General features: G+C 46.0%; 1 protein-coding gene across 3 annotated transcripts in view; it reads right to left on the reverse strand.

The window, feature by feature from the left end:
• RGS3 (regulator of G protein signaling 3) overlaps positions 1 to 21,310 on the reverse strand; it is a 129,576-nt gene that overhangs the window by 103,415 nt on the left and 4,851 nt on the right. For all 3 annotated transcript variants that reach the window (XM_017530309.2, XM_017530311.2, XM_017530313.2), the window contains 4 exons: positions 11,775 to 11,825; positions 8,850 to 8,908; positions 7,746 to 7,840; positions 6,660 to 6,728 (listed from right to left, as the gene is read on the reverse strand). In XM_017530309.2, coding sequence (XP_017385798.1) covers positions 6,660 to 6,728; positions 7,746 to 7,840; positions 8,850 to 8,908; positions 11,775 to 11,825 — 274 coding nt within the window. Of the gene's footprint in view, positions 1 to 6,659; positions 6,729 to 7,745; positions 7,841 to 8,849; positions 8,909 to 11,774; positions 11,826 to 21,310 lie in introns of those variants that run through there.

The raw sequence follows: 21,310 nt of genomic DNA on the forward strand, positions 1-21,310 counted from the left end.
TCTCCCTTGCCTCTCTCATCATCCAAGGCTCTATTAATAATCTATTCAAAAAGGACAATGCACTCACCCCATTAAAGCGACCCTTCCATATCCACCTCCCCAGCCCAGCACCAAAAACAAATACTCCTCCCCCTTGGGATGTAGCCAAGTCAGCACTAACAGGAGACAGTTGCAGTGACCATCAGAAACAGCCGGCACTAATCTGAGCTGCCATTCCAGAAAAGACTTGGCAAGACTCCGCCAAAGTCCTTATACCAATTTCATTTTATTTGTCACACATTTGAGAGAAATCCAGCTGCTATTCAGGTGCCTACACTACTCTGCTGTACACTTTCCTTTCATACTGGGTAGGGCTGAAACTTTCTAAATTTCCAGGCCAATGCATTAGCTGGGCAGCCTCTCTCTGCTCTTCAATAAGTGAAATTTTCATTCCTTGGTGCTTAGAGAATGTTAAATTGTTAATAGCCTCCCTTGAGTTTTACTTCCTGCTAAGGGGCCTCCAGTGATTTCACGATAACTCAGGCAGAGTAAATTGCCACAATTAAGGTCCATAAGCAGGAACCTCTAAGTGTTCTTCAATTAGCTATTCCTTATGCCTGCTTTTAAAAAATCTTTGGAGGAAGAAAGACTTATTTTAAAGCAACCTGAGTACATGACAATACAGCAGTCAGTTTATAAACTTGGAAACTACCTCTCGTCCTGGGGAGTGCCTGAAATCTCACTAGCTGCAATGCCTCTGGCACCAAGCCTTGGTTAATTCTGACTGCCAATCCCTGAGCTCTGAGCTTGGTGCACTTAATGAAGGCTTGACAAATGGATGAATCCATCACGACCATGATTGGCAGGCACTGGGCAAGGAGCCACAGCATTAAGGAAACAAGACAAACATCCAGGAATTTAAATAGGAGTTCAAGACAGCAATACAGGGGATGCCACAAGACAGGGTGAGGTTGACAGATGAACAGTGCAGGCAACAAATTCTGAAGGCTCGGGGCACAAGAGGTAGTTTTGGGCTGAGAGGCTGGGAGAAGACCTGTGAATTGAGCGAGACAGAATGAAGAGCATTTGGGCAGATGGAACAGCCAGTATAAAGGCTTCATGCAGCGCATGTGGGGAATAGTATTTGGTTTACTTTTGAGGATAGGGTTGCAGACTCTTTACAAGATGAAAAATTATATTATTTTTGAGGAAATGCACTTTAGTTCTCCATCTCAGGAGTCTTAAACTATTTCTGTTACAGGGTTACACCATTTAATCCTAATTTATTTTTAACTTGATGACTCGAACATAGATTTTTCCATTCACTTTTTCTTTAAGCCCAGTACCCATCACTGGTCACAAGCTTTCTGACATTAGGCCACGTACTTGGCACTGCGATCTCGTTTATAAAACAGATTAAAAGACTGCATACACTTACAACACCCGGGACAGTGCAGAGCAAATCACAAGCAGAATCTCCCTAAATGTAGCTACTATTAGCATAAAAGATTATGTCCTTGGCTGGGCGTGGTGGCTTATGCCTGTAATCACAGCACTTTGGGAGGCCAAGGCGGGAGGATCACCTGAGGTGAGGAGTTCATGACCAGCCTGGCCAACATGGTGAAACCCCATCTCTACTAAAAATAGCAAACTTAGCCAGGCATGGTAGCCCACGCCTGCAGTCCCAGCTTACTCAGGAGGCTGAGGCAGGAGAATTACTAGAACCCGGGAGGGGTAGGTTGCAGTGAGATGAGATCACACACCAAAACTCTGTCTCAAAAAAAAAAAAAATTACCAAAAAAAAGACTATGTCCTTTAATTACATGTATATATAATGTTCTTTAGTTACATATATAAATATATATAAAGAACATATATAACATATAATTATATATTATATATAATTTGTATATACCAATAATATAAAATATATATTATATATTATATAATATATAATTATTATATGTATTATTATATATTATGTAATATATAATTTATAATATAATTATTTATTATATATTACATATAATATACATTATATATAATTTACATATAATATATATAATATATTGAACATAATCTTTGGAGATATAAATATAATACATATATACATTTTTTACCTTGGTACCCAACATTATAATTCTCTCCAAGTCTGTTCCCTGGCCACAAGTTTTGAAAATGCTACGATTAATACTAGAAGCCTCAATTTAGCTTTTGCCATATTATCAAACAGAATTTTAAAATAGCTGAGTCCCATATTCACTGACATACTGAGGAAGTGCTATTAATTTTTAGTGTGATAATGTCATCATGATTAATTTTTAAAGCCATCTTTTAGAAATATATACTGATGAGACGAGATGTCTGGGATTTGCTTTAAAATAATTCACTGGAGAAGGGGAGAGTGGATGGGTGTAAATGAAATAAGATTGGCCATATACTGATAATTGATGAAAGTGCCCTATGAGTATATGAGGGTTTATTATGTGATACTTTCTACCTCTGCATGCATTTGAAAATGCCTATAATTTTTTAAAACTCACAGGACCTTGAAGCTGAAAGAAACATTAGCGATCACTGCATTTTACAGACAAGGAAACTGAGGCTCAGCATGGGGAAGGAACTGACCCATGGTCATACAGCTAGTCACAGCTAAGCCAAAATCTACTGTGCTGAGGCCTGGTTCTCCTCAGTTCCCACCATGATCACCATGGTGAACTGCAATCATCCAGCCCTTCCCCAGAGCTTCTTTGTAGATCATCTTGTTTCTCTAATCCAAGTTCACAGCCATCCCTGGGAGGATTGTGAGAATTAGTGAAACAGGTGCTTTCCCGTTATCTCCTATCAGTTTCAAATCATGACCTCCACACATCTGGCTGAATGATTTTATAAAACTCCACTGTCAATTCAGCAACAGCTCATGTCTGTAATCCCAGCACTTTGGGAGGCTGAGGCAGGAAGAGCACTTGCAGCCAGGAGTTGGAGACCAGCCTGGGTAATATAGCAAGGCACCGTCTCTACAAAAAAAATTTTTTTTCTTAATTAGCTGGGTGTGGTGGCGTGCACCTGTAGTCTCAGCTACTCAGGTGGCTGAGGCTAGAGGATCAATTGAGCCCAGGCTGCAGTAAGCTCTAATCACACCACTGCACTCTAGCCTGGGTGACAGAGTGAGATCCTGTCTCAATCAATCAATGAAACTACACTATAAATGCAATGAGAAGCAGCCTGAGTCCTGAGGAGCAAGCATGCTGACACAGAAAGAGTATGCTTTGAAGTCATTTATCATCCATGTGAGATGGTCAAGTGTACTGTAAAGTGGCTATAAGAACATGGGCTTGGCGCCAGCCTGCCTGCATTTACATCTTGCTTCACGGCACCCTATCTGTGTTACCTTAGGCAAGTTATGTAATGCCTCTGTGCCTGTTTCCTCACCTGTAAAACAGCAATAATAATAATAATAATACCTAACTCGTACGGTGTTGTGAGGGTTAAATTGGAAAACGCATGGCATGTGCTTAGATTAATGTCCACATACAGTAAGTGCTTGATAAATATGAGCTGTTACATAATCTCAAGCAAGTGCCGCAGCTTTCATAAGCCTCAGTTTCCTCTTCTCTGAAGAGAGGGGGCAATAATAATTCCTACCTCTCAGGATCATGATGAGGATAAAATGAGATAATGTATGTAAAGTGCTTGGCACAGAGAATAATTCCGTAAATGTTTCCTTCCTTCCACAATTGTCTTTCATGTTGATAAGTTGAATGTCCGTCCTTCAGAGAGGCACAATTTGATTTGAGAGCATTCAGCAGAGCCGAAGTTCCTGCAATCGCGCTGTCTGCCTCCTCCAGCTCAGAGGCCGCCTCATTCCAAAATGGATCGATAAAGGAGAGAGGACAAGGAGAGCACGAGGAGGCCGGACTGCCTGTGTGCGGCTCACAGCTTCACAGGGCCCTCTGCTCCGAAGGCTCTGATCCTCTTGAGCTTCAGGCTGGGACTGTGACCATGAGTTTGGCTGTATTTTGTTTAATAAGGCATCTCACTTTCCCAAAATAGGCAACAACTGGAGACACTGCCCCATGACGCTGACTCACTTTCCCTGGCCTCATTTTCTTTCCAAAAACCATGAATGGCATGACCGGCTCCTTCTCCAGCAGTTTGATGTCTGCCTCCACCCAATGGGCTTGCTAGGTGTCCATATGCCTCTCTGACATTCTGCTGTCTTCTTCGGGACTTTCCCTTCATTTTCCTGTCCCTTCAAAGACGGGGATCTGACTTTTGGTCCTTAGCATTCAATGCTCTTCCTTTACAGTCTCACTTGCTCAGAATTTCACTCACTGCCTTCATGCTGATGGCTCCCATCTCTGTCTTCCAAGTTCCAGGTAAGTAAAGGCTAGCCCTCCCTCACAGCTCTGACTTGGCTCCCCTCCGAGCACCTACATCTCACTGTTTCCCAAGCGGACTCACCTGCCCCTCCAGTAACTCTGTCCTAGGTGAAGACACCGTCAGCCACCCAGAAGTTACCCTTGACTTCTCACACTGCTCTCACAGCCAAATCACCACTGAGCACTATTGATTTAATCTCCTAAATATGGCCTGAGTCTCTTTTCCCCTCCCTAGCCCCAAAGCCTCTCTCTCACCCCAACCTTCCAAAGACCTACCAAAGCAATAGACCTAGAATGTGCATGTCATTCCCTGGCTTGACACACTTCAGTATCTCCCAATGGCCAGACATTCTCAAACACCAACGTGGCTGCAAGAGGTTCACTCTGCAGACATGTTTAAATGCCGATTTCTCATCCCTGCCCATGAAGAGTTGGATGTAATTAATCTGATGTGGTACCTAAGAATCTGTTCCTCACAAGCACCCTAAGGGATTCTGACACACATCCAGGATCAAGAACCACTGGCCCTTAGCCCACACTCCAAAGACAATCTACAGAATCATCTGACCTGGCTTATACCAACCTCTTTAGCCAGTCCTACTTTGTACCTTCCAGCAACATCAATGAGTTTGCAGATCCCTCCTCACTCTATGCATGCCCTGCCCTGCCCTCTCTACTTCACTGCCCTTTCTTCTGTCCTTTCACCTGTGCACCCATGAGGCAGTACAGTGTTGAGAGGAAGGACCCTGGCGTCCATCTGCCTGGATTCCATCCTGGCTCTATTGTTAACTGGCTGTATGGCCTTAGGCAAATTCCTAACCTCTCCAAACTTCAGTTTCCTCTTCTGAAAACTTAGGACAAAACCACAGTCTTCTTAGAGTTGTTGTAAGAATTAAATGAGATAATGCACTGTTAACCCCTAGCCCCAGGTCAGCACCCACTCAGCGATTGCTCTTGTTATTAACATGATGTCCCCTCCTTACTCTCAGCCCCTCTAGAGAATAGGAAAGTCTTTGGCCCTATGCATCCCCAGCATGTTGTTGCCACATTGATGCCCAGGAAATGGCAGCTGAATGCATGAATGAATGAATGAATGAATGAGGTTTACTGTATTATACTACCCTATGATGAAAAGTAGCTACTCTATTAAAGGGGAAATCCTTAGTTTTGTAGGTTAAATACAGCCCGACTTCAAAAAACATATTAGCTAATAAAATTTAGGGTGCTAAACAGTATTTAACCCAAAAATGTTTTCCAGGTCTCAGCTGGTGCATTGAGCTGATTTTTGTTCATGAAAGCCCCTTTTCAGTTACCATTCAGTGATGTGATTGCTCCACAAATTATCCTGACCATGGGGTATCCCAGATTCCTTAGGCTACACCAGCCAAATGAGCTGCTGCCACTGACAGTGAGCCATGGAAGTCCATTGCTGTCACTTAGCAGCTAATTCTCATGCTCACCCGCCCAGCGCTCCTCCTCTGCTCTGCTCCAACCGCTGTCACTCATAGCCAGAGCTGCCCTCCTGTGTCCTGCACTGCCTGCAAGATCAGCCTGTTTGGATTCTCCTCCACAAAAGTTCTACACTCCCTCACCTGGCCTCCTCAAAGCAGCCTGAGCTCATAGCGACTATTTCTGCCTCTTTGCCTTCGCCCATGCTGTGCCCTGCCTGGAACGCCATTTCCAACCTCCTTCTTTAGTTGTCTTATTCTTCATCTGTGCCCAGGTTCAAAATTCCACTTTTTCCGTGAAGCCTTCCTTGATCATCTCAGACCACAGTGAACTCTCCTTCTTCCCATATTGATGGTCTTTATTATTCATGTTATTCCTTTGCATTACTTTGCAGCCAATATCTAATAAACATCTATGTGTTAGGCACTAGGTGCCATGACGACTAAAAAAGAAATAGGCCTGCTTTTCAAGGTGCTTAGAGTCCTGTAGAACTGAGCATGTACATGTTGTTAGTGTAATTTCTTTCCATGCAGTGCCTGGTATCCCCACCTGAACAGTGGGTGGACCGCTTGAGAACACAATCCACGTGTAGGCTGGCCGGCATTCCCAGTGGCCAGCACAGTGCCTTGTTTGATACCGAGTGCTCAGCAAATGCTGATTGATAATACAGTCCTTGGTAACACCTGGAGTGATGGGGACTCAGGGAGGGGCAGCCTCTGCAATGTAGTATTGCCACTACCACTCATTCCTCTAGCAGACACTAAACAAATGCATCCTGCATGCTGGCCGCCTGGCTGTCACCCACTAGCCCAGAGCAGAATCCCCCTCCAGCTCAGCAGCTCTCCTCACCTGGACTGGCTGGCCCTGTTCCACACAGTAACCAAGAGACGCTTCTGATCATCCTCCTCTTGGACAGGACTGTGAAGCCAATCAGACCATCGGAGTGTTAGTAAGGGCCAAGCTCCAGGCCATGACTGACTCAGAGTCAGTAACCTCAACAGCTGGTTAAATAAACTATATTACAAATAAAGTAAGAGATGAGTACCTCCATGCATAAAAGAGTTTATATTATGTTGTTAAGGACAAAAAGGAGGGTACAACACACTATCATAAAATAATTCCATTTTTGTAAACATACGCATACAGACATACACACACACACACACAAACATACACACCCACACAAATTAAAAGGTCTGAAAAGAAATACAGTAAGGCATATCCGTGAGTAGGAGTGTTATAGGTGTTTTCTATTTTCTTCCTTTTACTCATCTATATTTTCTATTTTCCTATCATAAGCAAAATTACTTTATGTGGTGAGAAAAAAAACAAGATATTATTATAAATTTTCACTAATAGGAAAATACAAAATGTCATTACCTTCCCATCGGCCCCAGAGTTCAGAGACTGGGGAAAGAAAGAATAGCAATAGCTGCCACTCTGCGTTGTGTTGCACTGTCCCATTTACACCCTACAGCTCTCTGAGGTTGCTTCTATTATTAGCCCCATTTTACAAATAAGGAAGCCAAGGCTCAGAGAGGTTAGAAAGTTTAAGTAAAAAGGGGGGCAGGGAGGCAAAACATCCTTCAGCTTGGAAAATTCCTTCTGCTAAAGCAGAAAGCTTGGCCCCAGGCACAGTGGGAAATTGCCTACACTTTTCAGGGGCTGCCAGCCCCAGGCTGGGCATTTTGGCTATGAGAGCTAGCCAAGTGATACCTTATCACAGTGGACCTCCCTGCTGGGCCCGGTGCCAGGGATGCAAGGACACAAGTGAGTGAGAAAACAAAGACATCCTTTAGAAGTCACTGGGTTTTTTTTTTTTTTTTTTTTTTTTTTTTTTGCATAGATCTAGTTCTAGATTTGGCAAACAGAGCTGTTTCCAGATAAACACTCCTGCCCTCTCCTTTCTAGGGCCCAGCTGCACCAGACTCTTACAAGAAGAAGTGCTCGTGGAAAGCCGGGTCTCTGCAGTCTGGAACGGTCTGCGTCTTCTGGTGGCGTAGTCTATTATCTTCAGGGATCAAAGAAATCTTGAATTGGAAAAAAGGAAGCATGGTTAGCAGATCTCATGGCCCACCTAAGCCCAGCAGCTGGCTCTGCACATCTTCAAGTTAAAGGCTTCCCAGGGTCCTTCAAGTCAGCCACTGCAGAGGACAGAATAGAGTCCCCTGTCGGATGCCGGAAGGGAACAAAGAGCCCAGGGCAAGAGGCACTGGAAGCAGATGCCAGGACAAGGCCTCATGGTGGGTGGTACCAAAAAGGCAGCCCAAGGTGGGTAGAACTTCATCATCTTTGCTTTTCCCCCAAGCAGAGTGGTTTCCCCAGAAGTGAAAGGGCTCCTCTCTTCTAAGTTCCCTGCAGCTGCTGAGTGTTCCCTTCACAAAGGCTCCAGGTCAGCCTCCTGCCAAGGCCCCAAATCCATGCTCTCACCCCAGGGCTTTTCTAGCCCTGCTCCTGATCAAGTTCTTGCCAGCAGGGGCCTCTGATCAGCCTAAAGCCTTCAGGAAGAACGCCGATGACCAGCACCTGGCATCCCTGCTGCCACATTCTAGGAAGCTCCTGGCCTTTGACTCTCACTGAAAGTAGATCCTCACTCCTGCAGGGACCGTCTTTACAGCAAAGGCCCAACCCAGAAGGATCTTCCAGCCATGAGAGATACTCCCTCCACTCTGCTGCCCAAATCTGGCCATCCTGCCCCTAGTTTGGGGGGAAAATGGGTGAAAATGGTGTTTTTCACAAAAGGGCTTGGGATTGCCTGTGGATTTCAGCCATCCACATACTCACTGTGCCCACCTATGTGGATGACCAAGATCACCCTTAAAATTCTGGCTGTTGCAGGAAGCCCCAGGGACCCAGCCAAGCTAAGGGAAGGAGTCTATCCCAGCACTGGACCCAATAAATGCCTACTGACCAGATGAGTGAGATGACAACCACCTCCTCAAAGGGCACAAGCCTCACAGGTCTGCTGGGACCTTGGGACTGAGCCCAGTAACATGGCCTCTCAATATCCCACTCCCCACCTCCGGCCCCACCACATACCTTCACATAGGGATCACAGGCCCCAGGCTCCTTGCTCATCAGGCCTTTGCCTTCTATAACTAAAAGAGAATTCAACCATTGGGGTGGATGAATGGAAACATACACACACACAGGGAGAAAGAGAGACACACATAGATGTGTACACCCACAGAATAGAAAGACCTAAAAAGAAAAGCGTATCTGTGAGCAGTAGGGCTGTGGCTCCTGCTACCAGGCCCTTAATCTGCATAACCACCTTTGGATATTAACCCACTCCGATCTAGGCCATTCCCACCATCTCCCCCGCCCTGGCAGCACTCTCACCAAGGCGTTATGGAGTACATTCAATTCCCCAAATCTTACAGCTGGAAGAGAGCTGCAGTTTATAGAATCCAACCGCTCATGTAATGGGGGAAATGAGGCTTCAAGGGTGGCCCAAAGACGGTAAGAAACTTGCCCACAATCACAGAACAATGGGAAGGACAGCTGGATTTGGAACCCATGTCTATTGACTCCCGGTCCAGTGCTCCTGCGACAACACAAGACTGCCTTCTGGGAATGAAGGGGCCAAGCTTGAGAACGGGTCACTCACCATGTGCTGTGAGCCGTGCTGTGGCTGGCAGACAGCACAGCACAGGAGTCACAAGCTCGGGCCCCAGGGGTGGACAGACCCAGGCATGAATCCCAGCTGCACCACCTACTCACCATATAAGCTAAAGTGACTTGCTTTGCCTGGGACAGAATTTGCCATTTTTAATGAGTTAATGATAATAGCATGTACTTCACATGGTCGTTGTGCCAATTAAATGAGGTCATGTGTCTGAAGTGCTCAGAAGAGTGCCTGGCAAATAAGTAATTGCTCAACAAGTGTTTGCTAAAGAAAAATAATAATAAATAAAGCCAAGAGGAGAGGTGTGGGGTGGGTGCAGGTGTGGTCACGAGAGTAGGCAGTGTTATTTGCCTGAGGTCTATAGAAAGCAGACAATAGACCTAATAGAGCCTGAGCCTCTGCTCGATTTTCTTTTACGTCTGGTTTTCATTGAGCCCTAGGGTTCAGCTCCGACAGTGCTCCCAGTAGTCTGAGGTGCAATGCTTGGGAAGCCAAAGGCAGGAGTGGGGACCGGCGGGAAGGGATGAAGGGCCTGAGACTGGGGTGAAGCCAAAGCAAACTGAGCAGGACAAATGGAGTGGTGGAGGCCAAGATGCATTCTGCAAAAACTGTTTGCACAGCTGGAGTCCGGCCCTGACAGGCAGAGAACACCCCTCTGTTAGTCCTTGGGAACTTCACCTTGGGCCCCCCAATGGCCAGGACCAGAGGCCTCAGGCGCCTGCTAGTCTAGTCTGCCCAGTATCCTGGTTACTGTTCCTGTGTGTATCCCTTCCCTCGAGGGTGTGGTTCTTGAGGGCAGAACCCAGGCCTGGTGACCTCCTGGGTCTCTCTGGCCAGCAGTGATGACAAGGGAGACCCAGCCCCTGCCCTCATTGCATTCTCAGTCTGGCGGAGAGGCCAGGCACAGGTGGCACAGTGTAGTCACGGCTGTGACAAAGACATGAAGGAGGAAACAATAAACCCAGCCCAGGCAGGTGGGTCGGGGGGATGATTCCTGGAGGGGGAAATAATAAGGCAAAATGAGCCTTCCTTCCTGAGTCATAATGATGATGAAGGCAGGCATATTTCTTGCAAAATCAGAGCAGGGGGAGAGTTATTTTTCAAAAGGAGTTCAAAAGAAGAAAAGTTATTCCAGGCACAGTGAACAGTGGGTGCAAAGGCACAGAGGCAGGAGCAAGCAAGATGCATTTATAGGCATGCAAGTAACTGGATAGAGCTGGAGGTAGAGGGTACCTTCAGCGGCAAAAGCCAGGGAGACTGGAGAGATAGGCAGGGCCTTCTGGGCTAAACAGAAGAGTCCAGGCAGTGGGGGCCATGACAGCAGCTCAGTAACTATTTATGTGCTGGATGAAAAGATGGACACATGGAGGGACAAGCAGGTGGAGTATGAACTCTTCCTGTGCCGTGATCCAGCCAGGCAAGACAGCTCTTCAAATGCATCCTGCTCCCTCTGACCCCCAGGCCTTTGCACTTGCTGGCCCTATGCAGAAGTGCTAGCCACACACTCCCAGCTCCTCTCTGCCTGGCTCAGGCCCGTTCCTCCTACAGGATACCATGTGGACATCACCCCCTCTGCCAAGTCTTCCCTGGCATCCCATCAACACCACTTGGACAGGGTTGGGTGCTTCTCCTTGGTGTTCCCAGCCCCTAGCACAGAGCCAATCCTCAATCACTATTCTGGGAATGCATGGTATTCTGTTTTATCTAACAAAAATTTATACAGGATTGACTACAAGCTCAGCATTGCTCTAAGCACTTTACTAATATTAACTCATTTAATCTTTGTAACAACCTGTAGGATACATACTATGACCATCACCACTCGACATATGAGAAAACTCAGCTTGTTCAAGGTCACTCCGCAAGTGTCAGAGCCTGGATTCAAATTACAGTGGTCTGGCCCCGAAGACTGTGGTCTGTGATCATGATGCTATGCTGCCTATCAACCAATGAATAAATGAATGAATGAGAAAAACGGAAAAAGAAAAGAAGAAAGGATGGAATAAAGAAGGGAGGGAAGATAGGAAAACTCTGTTGTGGCCCTGCTCTGCTGGGGCCAAGAAGGAAGCTGAGGTACCCAGGGGCAGCTCTAGCCTGTCAATGAGAAAGGTCCCCCATGTGGAATCCAGACACATCCGAGGCAGGACCAGGGCTGCTCTGTAGAAAGAGCCCCAGGTGAACACTGGCTTTTACCAATGGACACATGGCAGGATACTTTACAAGGATGAGAAAAGAAGCCTTGGCCCATGGTACCACCATACCCCCACCCCAGCCCCAGGTAGGAGGCTAAGCAGCCCGCCCCCTTCCTTGGGGAGCCTGCACAAAGCTATACTCACTGTGAAGGAGCAGAACCTGGTCGTGGGCATCAATGGACAGCCTCAGCTGACCTGAGGAAACAGCAACAGAAATAATCTGGCCTCAGCTCCCTGGTGGGTACGGTGGAAAAAACTGGAGGAAAGGTGACAGGAATGCTGTCTTGTTCATGTGAAGCCATTCAAAGACCCACACAGTCTCTGGCTGGAAGGGACCTCAGAAGCCATGGGGGTCAGCCCCAACACCACATTGGGAGTCCCTTTCAAATGCCTCCAGCAGTGGTTATCTAGCCTCGCTTGTGCCCCTCCGCTGGTGGGGAGCTCACTACTGTATGGGCAGCCAGGTGGATGCTGGAAGCTCTTACTGCTGGGCCGTTGTCAAATGTCGGTGAAGGTGTAGGAAAACAAGTACTTTCATTCTCTGTTGGAGGGAGTGTAAATGGAGGGTAATTTAAATGTGCATATTTTTCCACCTAAAAATCTTCATTCCAGGTCACTGTCGTAGATAAACACACACAGGTGCACACAAAGGCTGGCACTACAGCATTGTTTAAAGAAAAACTGGAAATACCTGAAATGTTCATCAGTATAGAAATAGTTAAGTAAACCATCTATAGCTATACGTGGAATAGTACAAGCTGTTATAAAGAATGGAGAGTTGGCCGGGTGTGGTGGCTCATGCCTGTAATCCAGCATTTTGGGAGGCCGAGACAGGCAGATCACAAGGTCAGGAGTTCAAGACCAGCTTGAACAAAATAGTGAAACCCTGCCTCTACTAAAAATACAAAAAAATTAGCCGGGCATGGTGGCGTGTGCCTATAGTCCCAGTTACTCACGAGGCTGAGGCAGAAGAAGAATTGCCTGAGCAGAGGAGGTGGAGGTTGCAGTGAGCCGAGATTGCACCACTGCACTCCAGCCTGGGCGACAAAGGGAGACTTCATCTCAAAAAAAAAAAAAAAAAAAATGGAGGAGCTCCATATGATCTGGCATTGGCATGGGAATATGTGTTTTTGAGACAGGGTCTGGCTCTATCACCGAGGCTGGAGTGTGGAGTGCAGTCCTGCAATCATAGCTCGCTACAGCTTCGATCTCCTGGGCTCAAGCAATCCTCCTGCCTCAACCTCCCAAGTAGCTGAGACTCCAGGCACGCACCACAGTGCCCAGCTATTTTTTAAGTTAATTTTTGTAGATAAGGTGTCTCACTATGTTGCCCACCTTGGTCTGAAACTCCTGGGCCCAAGTGATTCTCCCACCTCAGCCTCCCAAAGTGCTGGGATTACAGGTGTGAGCCACCACACCCCACAAAGACAAGTTTTTAAAGGAACAGCAAATTTCAGAATAATATACATGGTATGTATCTGGGGGGTGGGAGGGATTGTGAAAGGATACCAAATTAAAAACAGTGATCCCTTCTAGAGAACAGACTAGAAATTGGAGGAGGGTAGTCAAGAGGAATTTCAATCTATCAAGAGGAATTTCAATCTATCACTTTTGTTGTTTTAACAATTGGAATATATCCATGAACTACAGTTCTATAATTTTAAAAAAAAGTATAGAACTACACTTCTATAATATAAAAAAAGGAAAGAAGAAACAAAGGAAGAAGGAAAGAGTCAGGAGAAAGGAGGGGAGGAGGAGAGAGAGCAGGGAGGAAGGGAGGAGAGCAGGGATGGATGGCGACACGTAAAGAGAACATAAGGACAGGCTGGCGGCAGGGCAAGAATGAGTGGCCGGGTGAGGCTTATCCCCTGGATTTTCCCATTTTTGTTTAAGTTAAAAAAAAAAAAAAGACAAAACTTCAGGTCATCCCCACAGACACCCAATGGCCTCCAGCCAAGACAGAGAAGTGAGAGAAGGCCATACTCCTCTTCCTCACTGACATCAAAAATGTTTCTCTCAGTCCAGTAGACTTTCCCTGGGACCTCAAAAAGCTGCTGAACTCAGTCCACCCCATGGACAGGCACTGGAGATATCAGAGAGCTGGGCAGGGCACATCTACCAGAAAGCCCAGGCGTGGCTCCATCTGTGACAACCCTGACTAGCAGTGCCCTCCTTCTGCCTGTCACTGACAGCGATGTGGAGCTTGCCTCCTCCAGTGGGAGCCCTTTCCCTTTTGAAAGAGCTCTGATTGTTCAGTGCTGCATCTTATATTAAGCCAACAATGGCCTCTCAATAACTTTCATTGCCTGGATCTGGTTCTGCATTCTCTGGGCTCTTTCCTCTAGACCTGAACTCCCAAGTCCTCCCACAATCCCTCACAGCACAGTGACACATCCCCTCATCATCCCACCTGGTCACTTCTGGTCATGCCTCATGAAACTAGGCTGGTGAGAGGACAGGTTTGGAGAACACTTCATATCTCCTAACTCTGCATAAGTCCCCCAATCACTGTGACCCAGTCACCACTTGACCCTCACACTTCTGGTGTTTAAGCTTCAGTCCAAAGCAATTCAGGCTCCCACAAGCCCTGGTCCAGCCCTTCATCTATCAGAAATATCCGCTACTGTCCTGCCCAGGACCCAGATCTCAGAAGCCCAGGAATCCTGTTTCAGTTCCAGCCCTAACTGCCCTCTTCTTTCAGGACCACAGTGGCCATGGATGTGAGCTGGAGCTAATAATAGGGGTTATGGCACTCTCCAAGCTGTGATCAGATCACGCTGGCGGGTGAGGGGGTGTCCTTGAATGAAGGCGCCGGGAGAACCCACTGTATTATTATCTCAAGGTCTGAGCAATTACTTCACTGTGGCTCCCTAGAACAGAGAAACCTCCTGTGAAAGCTGTGCCTTATCTAGTGTGGGGTGGGAGAGGGAGGTTTGGAAACAGACAAATGAAGCCAGCAGTCATGGGTTGGATTTCACCAACTCAAAGACATCTATATTTAACATGAAACTTTTTTTTTTTTCTGAAACAACTACCCGTGCAAAGCCAGCTCTGCCACAGACATGCTTGGATCCCCAAGCCACAGGAACCTCCACGACACCTATCACCTAATAGTGGCCCTTTACACAGAAGTCAGGGTCAAGAAATCTCCAGACACAAATGATCGCTAATTCCATTTAGCAAATATTTGCTGGGCATCTGCATGAGGCTGAGCAGGTGCCTGCCCTCACAGGGCTCACAGCCCAGTGGCTAGGACAGGGACTTGGGCAAGGCCAAGTGGGAAGTGGAACTGACGAAGGGCCAGGGGCAAAGGGTGATTTGGGATTGAGACGAGTCTGCCCTGCACTGCACAGCTCCCGTTCCAGGCCCTGCCAACCAGGGGCTCCTCAGGAAGACTAGGGTGCTCTGTACCCTGTTACAGCAGAGAAACTAAATCCAGCAGACCAGACTCCAGGCTCCCCAGGCCAGGACACACCTGCCCCAGTTCACAAGATCCCTCCCTCAGCCATGCCTGTCCCCTCCATGCTCTCACCAGGCTACTCTAGCAAATGTCTAACACACACGGCCCCTGAGGTCGTTTTGTCCAGTCTCCTCATTTTGTAGCCAGAATAGTCATGCCTGAGATGGAAGGTGATTTGCTCTGGGCCTAGAGAATCCAGGGCTAGAGACTAGAACTCTACCCCTAGTCCAGCCCTCTTTCCTGTGCTCCGTCTTCTGGAACCCACACAGCCCTCCAGCGAGCACCTCCTCTACTGTGCCCGCTGCATCTGCCAACACAACCCTCAGATTCAGAGGCAGAGAGAGCCAGCAGCGACAGCACAAGATCCCACAGCTTTTCTCAAGAAGCCAAGAGGTTAGCTGGGCATAGTGGCACATCCTATAGTCCCAGCTGCTTGGGAGGCTTAGGTGGGAGGAGCACTTGAACCCAAAAGGTTGAGCCCACAGTGAACCATGATCGCACCACTGCACTCCAGCCTGGACCCTGGGGAACAGAGTGAGACCTGTCTGAAAGGAAAAAAAAAAAGAAAAAGAAAAAGAGAAAAAGAGAGGGCAGACTCCTAGAAATGTCTCCAATCTAGAAAAAGATTGTGGACTTTGTCCACAAAGTCTTTGATACTCTTCCCTTCTAGAGGTGAAGCTTAGTTCCTCCCTTCAGACATGGGCTGGACTTAGTCACTTGCTTCTCACAAATAGAATGTGGTGGAAATGACAATGGATGACTTCCAACTTTACGATATTAAAGGTATTATGAGTTCCTTCTTTTTTTAACAGCTGTATTGGGATATAATTCACATATCATACACTTCATCGATTTTGGTCCTTTTCGAGATGGAGTCTCACTCTGCTGCCCAGGCCGGAGTGCAATGATGTGATCTTGGCTTACTGCAGCCTCTGCCTCCCAGGTTCAAGTTATTCTCCTGTCTCAGCCTCCCAAGTAGCGGGAATTACAGGTGCATGCCACCCACACCCGATTAATTTTTTGTATTTTTAGTAGAGACAGGGTTTCACCATGTTGGCCAGGCTGGTCTTGAACTCCTCACCTCAGATGATCCACCAACCTTGGCCTCCAAAAGTGCTGGGATTGAGCCACCGTGCCCGGCTACACTTCACCAATTTAAAGCATGTAATTTTCTTTTAGTATATTCGCAGGATTCTGTAATCAATCACCTCTATCTAATTTTAGAACGTTTTCATCCTCCCCTAAAAGAAATTCCATACTCTTTTGCAGTCACACCCTAATGCCTTCTCCCCTAGCCACTGTCAACCACTCATCTGCTTTCTGTCTCTAAGGACTTGCCTATTCTGGATACTTATGTAAATAGAATCACACGACACGTGGTCTTTCGTGGTTGACTTCTTTCACTTAGCGTAATGTTTTCAAGGTTCAACCATACTGTAGCAAGTATCAGTATTTTATTCCTTTTGTGGCCAAATAATATTTCATTGTATGAATATACTATATTTTGTTTATCCAGTCATCTGGTGATGGATATTTCGGGTTATTTCTACTTTTTGGCTATTATGAATAATGCTGCTATGAACAGGTATGTACATATGTTTGTGTGAACATCTGTTTTCATTCCTCTTGGATTTATCCCTAGGAGTGGAATTGCTGGGGCAAATGGTAACTCTACATTTAACTGTTTGAGGAACTGCCAAACTTTTCCAAAGTGGTTACACTATTTGCCATTCCGGCCAGCAATGTACAAGCGTTCCAGTTTCCCCTCAACTTCTTCAATACCTGCTATTGTCTCTTTTTTTATTATAGTCATTCTAGTATAATAGTATCTCATTGTGGTTTTGATTTGCATTTTCCTGATAACTAATGACATTGAGTATTTTTTCATGTGCTGTTGGCCATTTTCCTTTGGAAAAAATGTCTATTCAAAACCTTCACCCATTTTTGAACTGGGTTATTCATCTTTTTTTTTTTTTTCTCTCTCTTTTTGAGACGGAGTTTCGCTCTTGTTACCCAGGCTGGAGTGCAATGGCGTGATCTCGGCTCACCGCAACCTCCGCCTCCTGGGTTCAAGCAATTCTCCTGCCTTAGCCTCCCGAGTAGCTGGGACTACAGACATGCGCCACCATGCCCAGCTAATTTTTGTATTTTTAGTAGAGACGGGGTTTCACCACGTTGACCAGATGGTCTCGATCTCTTGACCTCGCGATCCACCCGCCTCGCCTTCCCAAAGTGCTGGGATTACAGGAGTGAGCCACCGCGCCCGGCCTTCATCTTTTTTTTTTTTTTAATTTATTTATTTTACTTTAGGTGCATACTATATCTGGCATTTCTCCCCATGTTATCCCTCCCCCGCCCCCTCTCTTTTTATGGGAGTTCTTTCTTGCTTTCACTTTTGTATCACTTGCCTAGAAGGAAGCCAGCTGCCACATAAGAAAGTTCAAGCAATCCTACAAAGAGGCCCATGTAATGGGAAACAGAAGCCTCCTAACTACAGGTAGCAAGGAACTGAGGCCTCCTGCCAAGAGCCACGTGAATGAGCAATCTTGGAAAGGGACCCTCCAGCCCCAGTAATGCCTGCTCGGAGAACTGCAGGTAGGCAGGCAAGGAGAAAGAAGAGAAGGAGGGAGGGAGGGAGGGACGGAGGGATGGAGGGAAGAGGCAGGGAGGGAGGCAGAGAGGAAGGAAAAAGACAGACAAACAAAAACCAACTCCAAAAGCGTAGAAAACATATGTAGAGGACTTCCATTTCTGGGATGACAGATCCACTGAGGAAAACTAGAAATGCTAAACAAAGTATGTTAAAGCATCTTCTAAGATAAACAACAAGCCAGAGAGGAACTAGCAGGCAGGATCTAGGGGGATGGAAGACAGTGGAAGGAAGCCTAGTGTTTTTCTGGGCTAATTTTCTCCTGGGGTGTTTTCAAATTCCAGAGGGCTAACTGTGAGCTCAAGAGGCTGACTGAGTTCCTGCCTGCTTCTCAGGGCTAGAGGAAGAGGAACTGGAGGCCGGGGCCCACCAAGAAGCAGGGTTCTTCTGAGCCAATTTTGCACAGGGACCCTGAAGGGTTGCTCCATAGGAATAGGGTGAACTTTAATCAGACAGAGCTCCTCCAGGTACTACAGCTTGATTCAAGTACTCTCAGTCCCTAACACAGACTTAAGATGATCCCAGTGACCCTGAGCACCTGACAAACAAACAAAGGCTTTTTGAAGAAAAATATCATCCTAGGTCTTCACCGACAAGAAAATAATAATAATAACAGCTCTGCGCCTGTACTGTTTATTTGTTTGTTTGTTTGTTTTGAGTCAGGGTCTCTCGCTCTGTCACCCAGGCTAGGGTACACTGTCACAATCATAGCTCACATTGCAGTCTTGACCTCCCAGGTTCAAATGATCCTCCTGCCTCACCTTCCCATGTAGCTAGGACCACAGGTGCATGCCCCCATGCCCAGCTACTTTTCTTACTTTTTGTAGAGATGAGATCTCACTATATTGCCCAGGCTGGTCTTGAACTTCTGGGTTCAAGGAATCCTCCCACCTTGGCCCCCTAAAGTGCTGGGAATACAAGCATGAGCCACCCACTGCTCCCAGCCACATGCCTGTTCTTTGCAATAGACACAGGACACATAAAATGTAGATCCAGAAAGGTTGAAAGAAAAAGGATGGAAAAAGATATGTCAGGCAAATATTAACTGAAAGAAACATGGGTAGCTATGTTACTATCGGGAAAAGTAGACTTTATCCCTACTAGAAATAAAAAAGATTTCATAATAATAATAGACTTCATAATAAAAATTTCAGCTCATCAGAAAGACAATAATTCTAAATGTGTATGTTGTTAATATAACTTCAACACATGTAAAGGAAAAACTGACAGAACTGTAATGGGAAACAGACAAATTTACAATCACAGTAGGAATTCTAATACACCTCTCTTAGTAACTGACAGAGAAAACAGGAAAAATCAACAAGGATACAAAATAGTTGAATAATGTAAGGAGCAAACTTGACCTAAACTTGACATACACAAAGAACACTGCACCCAACTGCTGCAGAATTCTTTTCAAGTACACACAGAACATTTATAAAAACTGACTCTCTTTGGGAGGCCAAGGAGGGCAGATCATCTGCGCTCAAGAGTTTGAGACCAGTGTGGCCAACATGGTAAAACCCCATCTCTACTAAAAATACAAAAATTAGCCAGGCGTGGTGGCAGGTGCCTGTAATCCCAGCTACTTGGGAGGCTGAGGCAGGAGAATCGCTTGAACCCAGGAAGGGGAGGCTGCAGTGAGCTTAGATTGCGCCACTGCACTCCAGCCTGGTGACAGAGTGAGACTCAGTCTCAAAACAACAACCACCACCACAACAACACAAAACTAACTCTATGCTGAGTCACTAAGTAAATCTTGATGAATTTCAAAGAATTTAAAGGATGGAGGGTATAGTCTCTGACCAAAATGCAAAGTAAATATAAAAATAGTGCCAGAAAATCCCCAATATTTAGAAACTTAGAAACACTTCTAAATAACCCAAGGACTAAAAAAGAAATGACAAGGAAAATTAGAAAATATTTTGAAGTAAATGATAACGAAAAGAGCTACATTATCAACATGAGTCTTCAGAATACAAGAAGTGTTCGAGTTTTGACTCTGGTGAAAGTTACAAAGGTATTTTCTGTGTGAGAAGTCACTGGATTGCACATTATTGGGGGGACACTTTTCTGTCTACATAATATTTCAAAATTTTAAAAATGTTTAAAAAGAACATATACAAAGCAGAATGGGAAAAGAGGACAAAGGGCTATCAACTGGCCAGAAACTTTGAGGAATTTCTGAAAGCTCCCAAGCAGATGGACTCGGAATGACAGAAAAGCCAGTAAATGCTGAGGATTATGACCAGCAAATGGTGAGCTCTTGAGAAACAGTTGGATAGGTTTCCCCAGCCATGCCAGGGAATCTCCCAGGCTCAGAGCAGCAGGACTGGAAACACGTGCCAGTCAGGGGCAGCTGGCAGGGACATGTTGAAGGCCTCCAGCTCAGGGCCTGACCGTGCACTGCCCAATACACCATGCAGCTGGCTGACATCTGTTCCCAAGCTTCACTCTCACTACAGAAAATGAATTATTTATCTCCGTGGCTTCTAAAGAGAAGCAGAGAGAGAGGGGTGGAAGCGGCCCCAACTAACGTTGTGCCAACACAACAAACATGGGGAAAAATGAAAATCATTTTTCCAGCAAATCAATGGCAAATTTTCCCAGCAAAACCATTGGCCAGCAAATCAATGACACTCCTACGTCTTCTCTGCCTCCAGAACCACATCTTCCCGAATTCCCTCTGGCAAATCAGGGACTCCAGCCACTCCTCTAGAGCCTGCATTTAGAGATGCTCCCGACAGCTTTCATTTTGCAGGTTCACTGGGGGGCTGGCATTTCTAAAGAGAGGTGTGTTGTGTCACCCAATGTCCACAGCCACCTGCAAACCTCAGAACATGTCCAGCCTGCCCATCCTCTCTGAACCCAGATGCCCAGCAGGAAAGGCAACCTGTTTTCTCTCCTGACCACTCGCCACATCCAGGTGATTAAACATTCCAAGCAAGTTAAAAATTTGGTTCAGAGACCCCAGGTAAGTTAATAATTTGGTTCATCAGTCAAACTAATAAGTTGGTATCCCTTCAAGAAGGTATTTTTAATCTATCCAACATTTTTGTGAAGTTGTATTGTGTTGTGTTGTTTGTTTTTTGTTTGAGATGCAGTCTTGTTCTGTCGCCAAGCTGGAGTGCAGTGGCACAATCTCAGCTCACTGCAACCTCTGCCTCCTGGGTTCAAGCGATTCCCCTGCCTCAGCCTCCTGAGTAACTGTGACTACAGGCATGCACCACCATGCACAGCTAATTTTTTTGTATTTTAGTAGGGACAGGGGCTTCACCATGTTGGTCAGGCTGGTCTTGAACTCTGACCTCAGGTGACCTGCCCACCTCAGCCTCCCAAAGTGCTGGGATTACAGGTATAAGCCACCATGCCCAGCCAGGTTTTTTTTATTTTCTATATAAAATATTATTCCTAAAATTCAAATGGAAACTCAAGGGGACCCATTACAGACAAAATAATCTTGAAAGAGAAGAACAAAATTGAAGGATTTATACAACCTGATTTCAAAATTTACTACAAAGCAACAGTAATCAAGACAGTATGGTACTGGAATGACAATAGACAGGTAGA

Source organism: Cebus imitator, unplaced genomic scaffold, assembly GCF_001604975.1.
Source record: "Cebus imitator isolate Cc_AM_T3 unplaced genomic scaffold, Cebus_imitator-1.0 Scaffold64, whole genome shotgun sequence".
NCBI lineage: Eukaryota > Metazoa > Chordata > Mammalia > Primates > Cebidae > Cebus > Cebus imitator.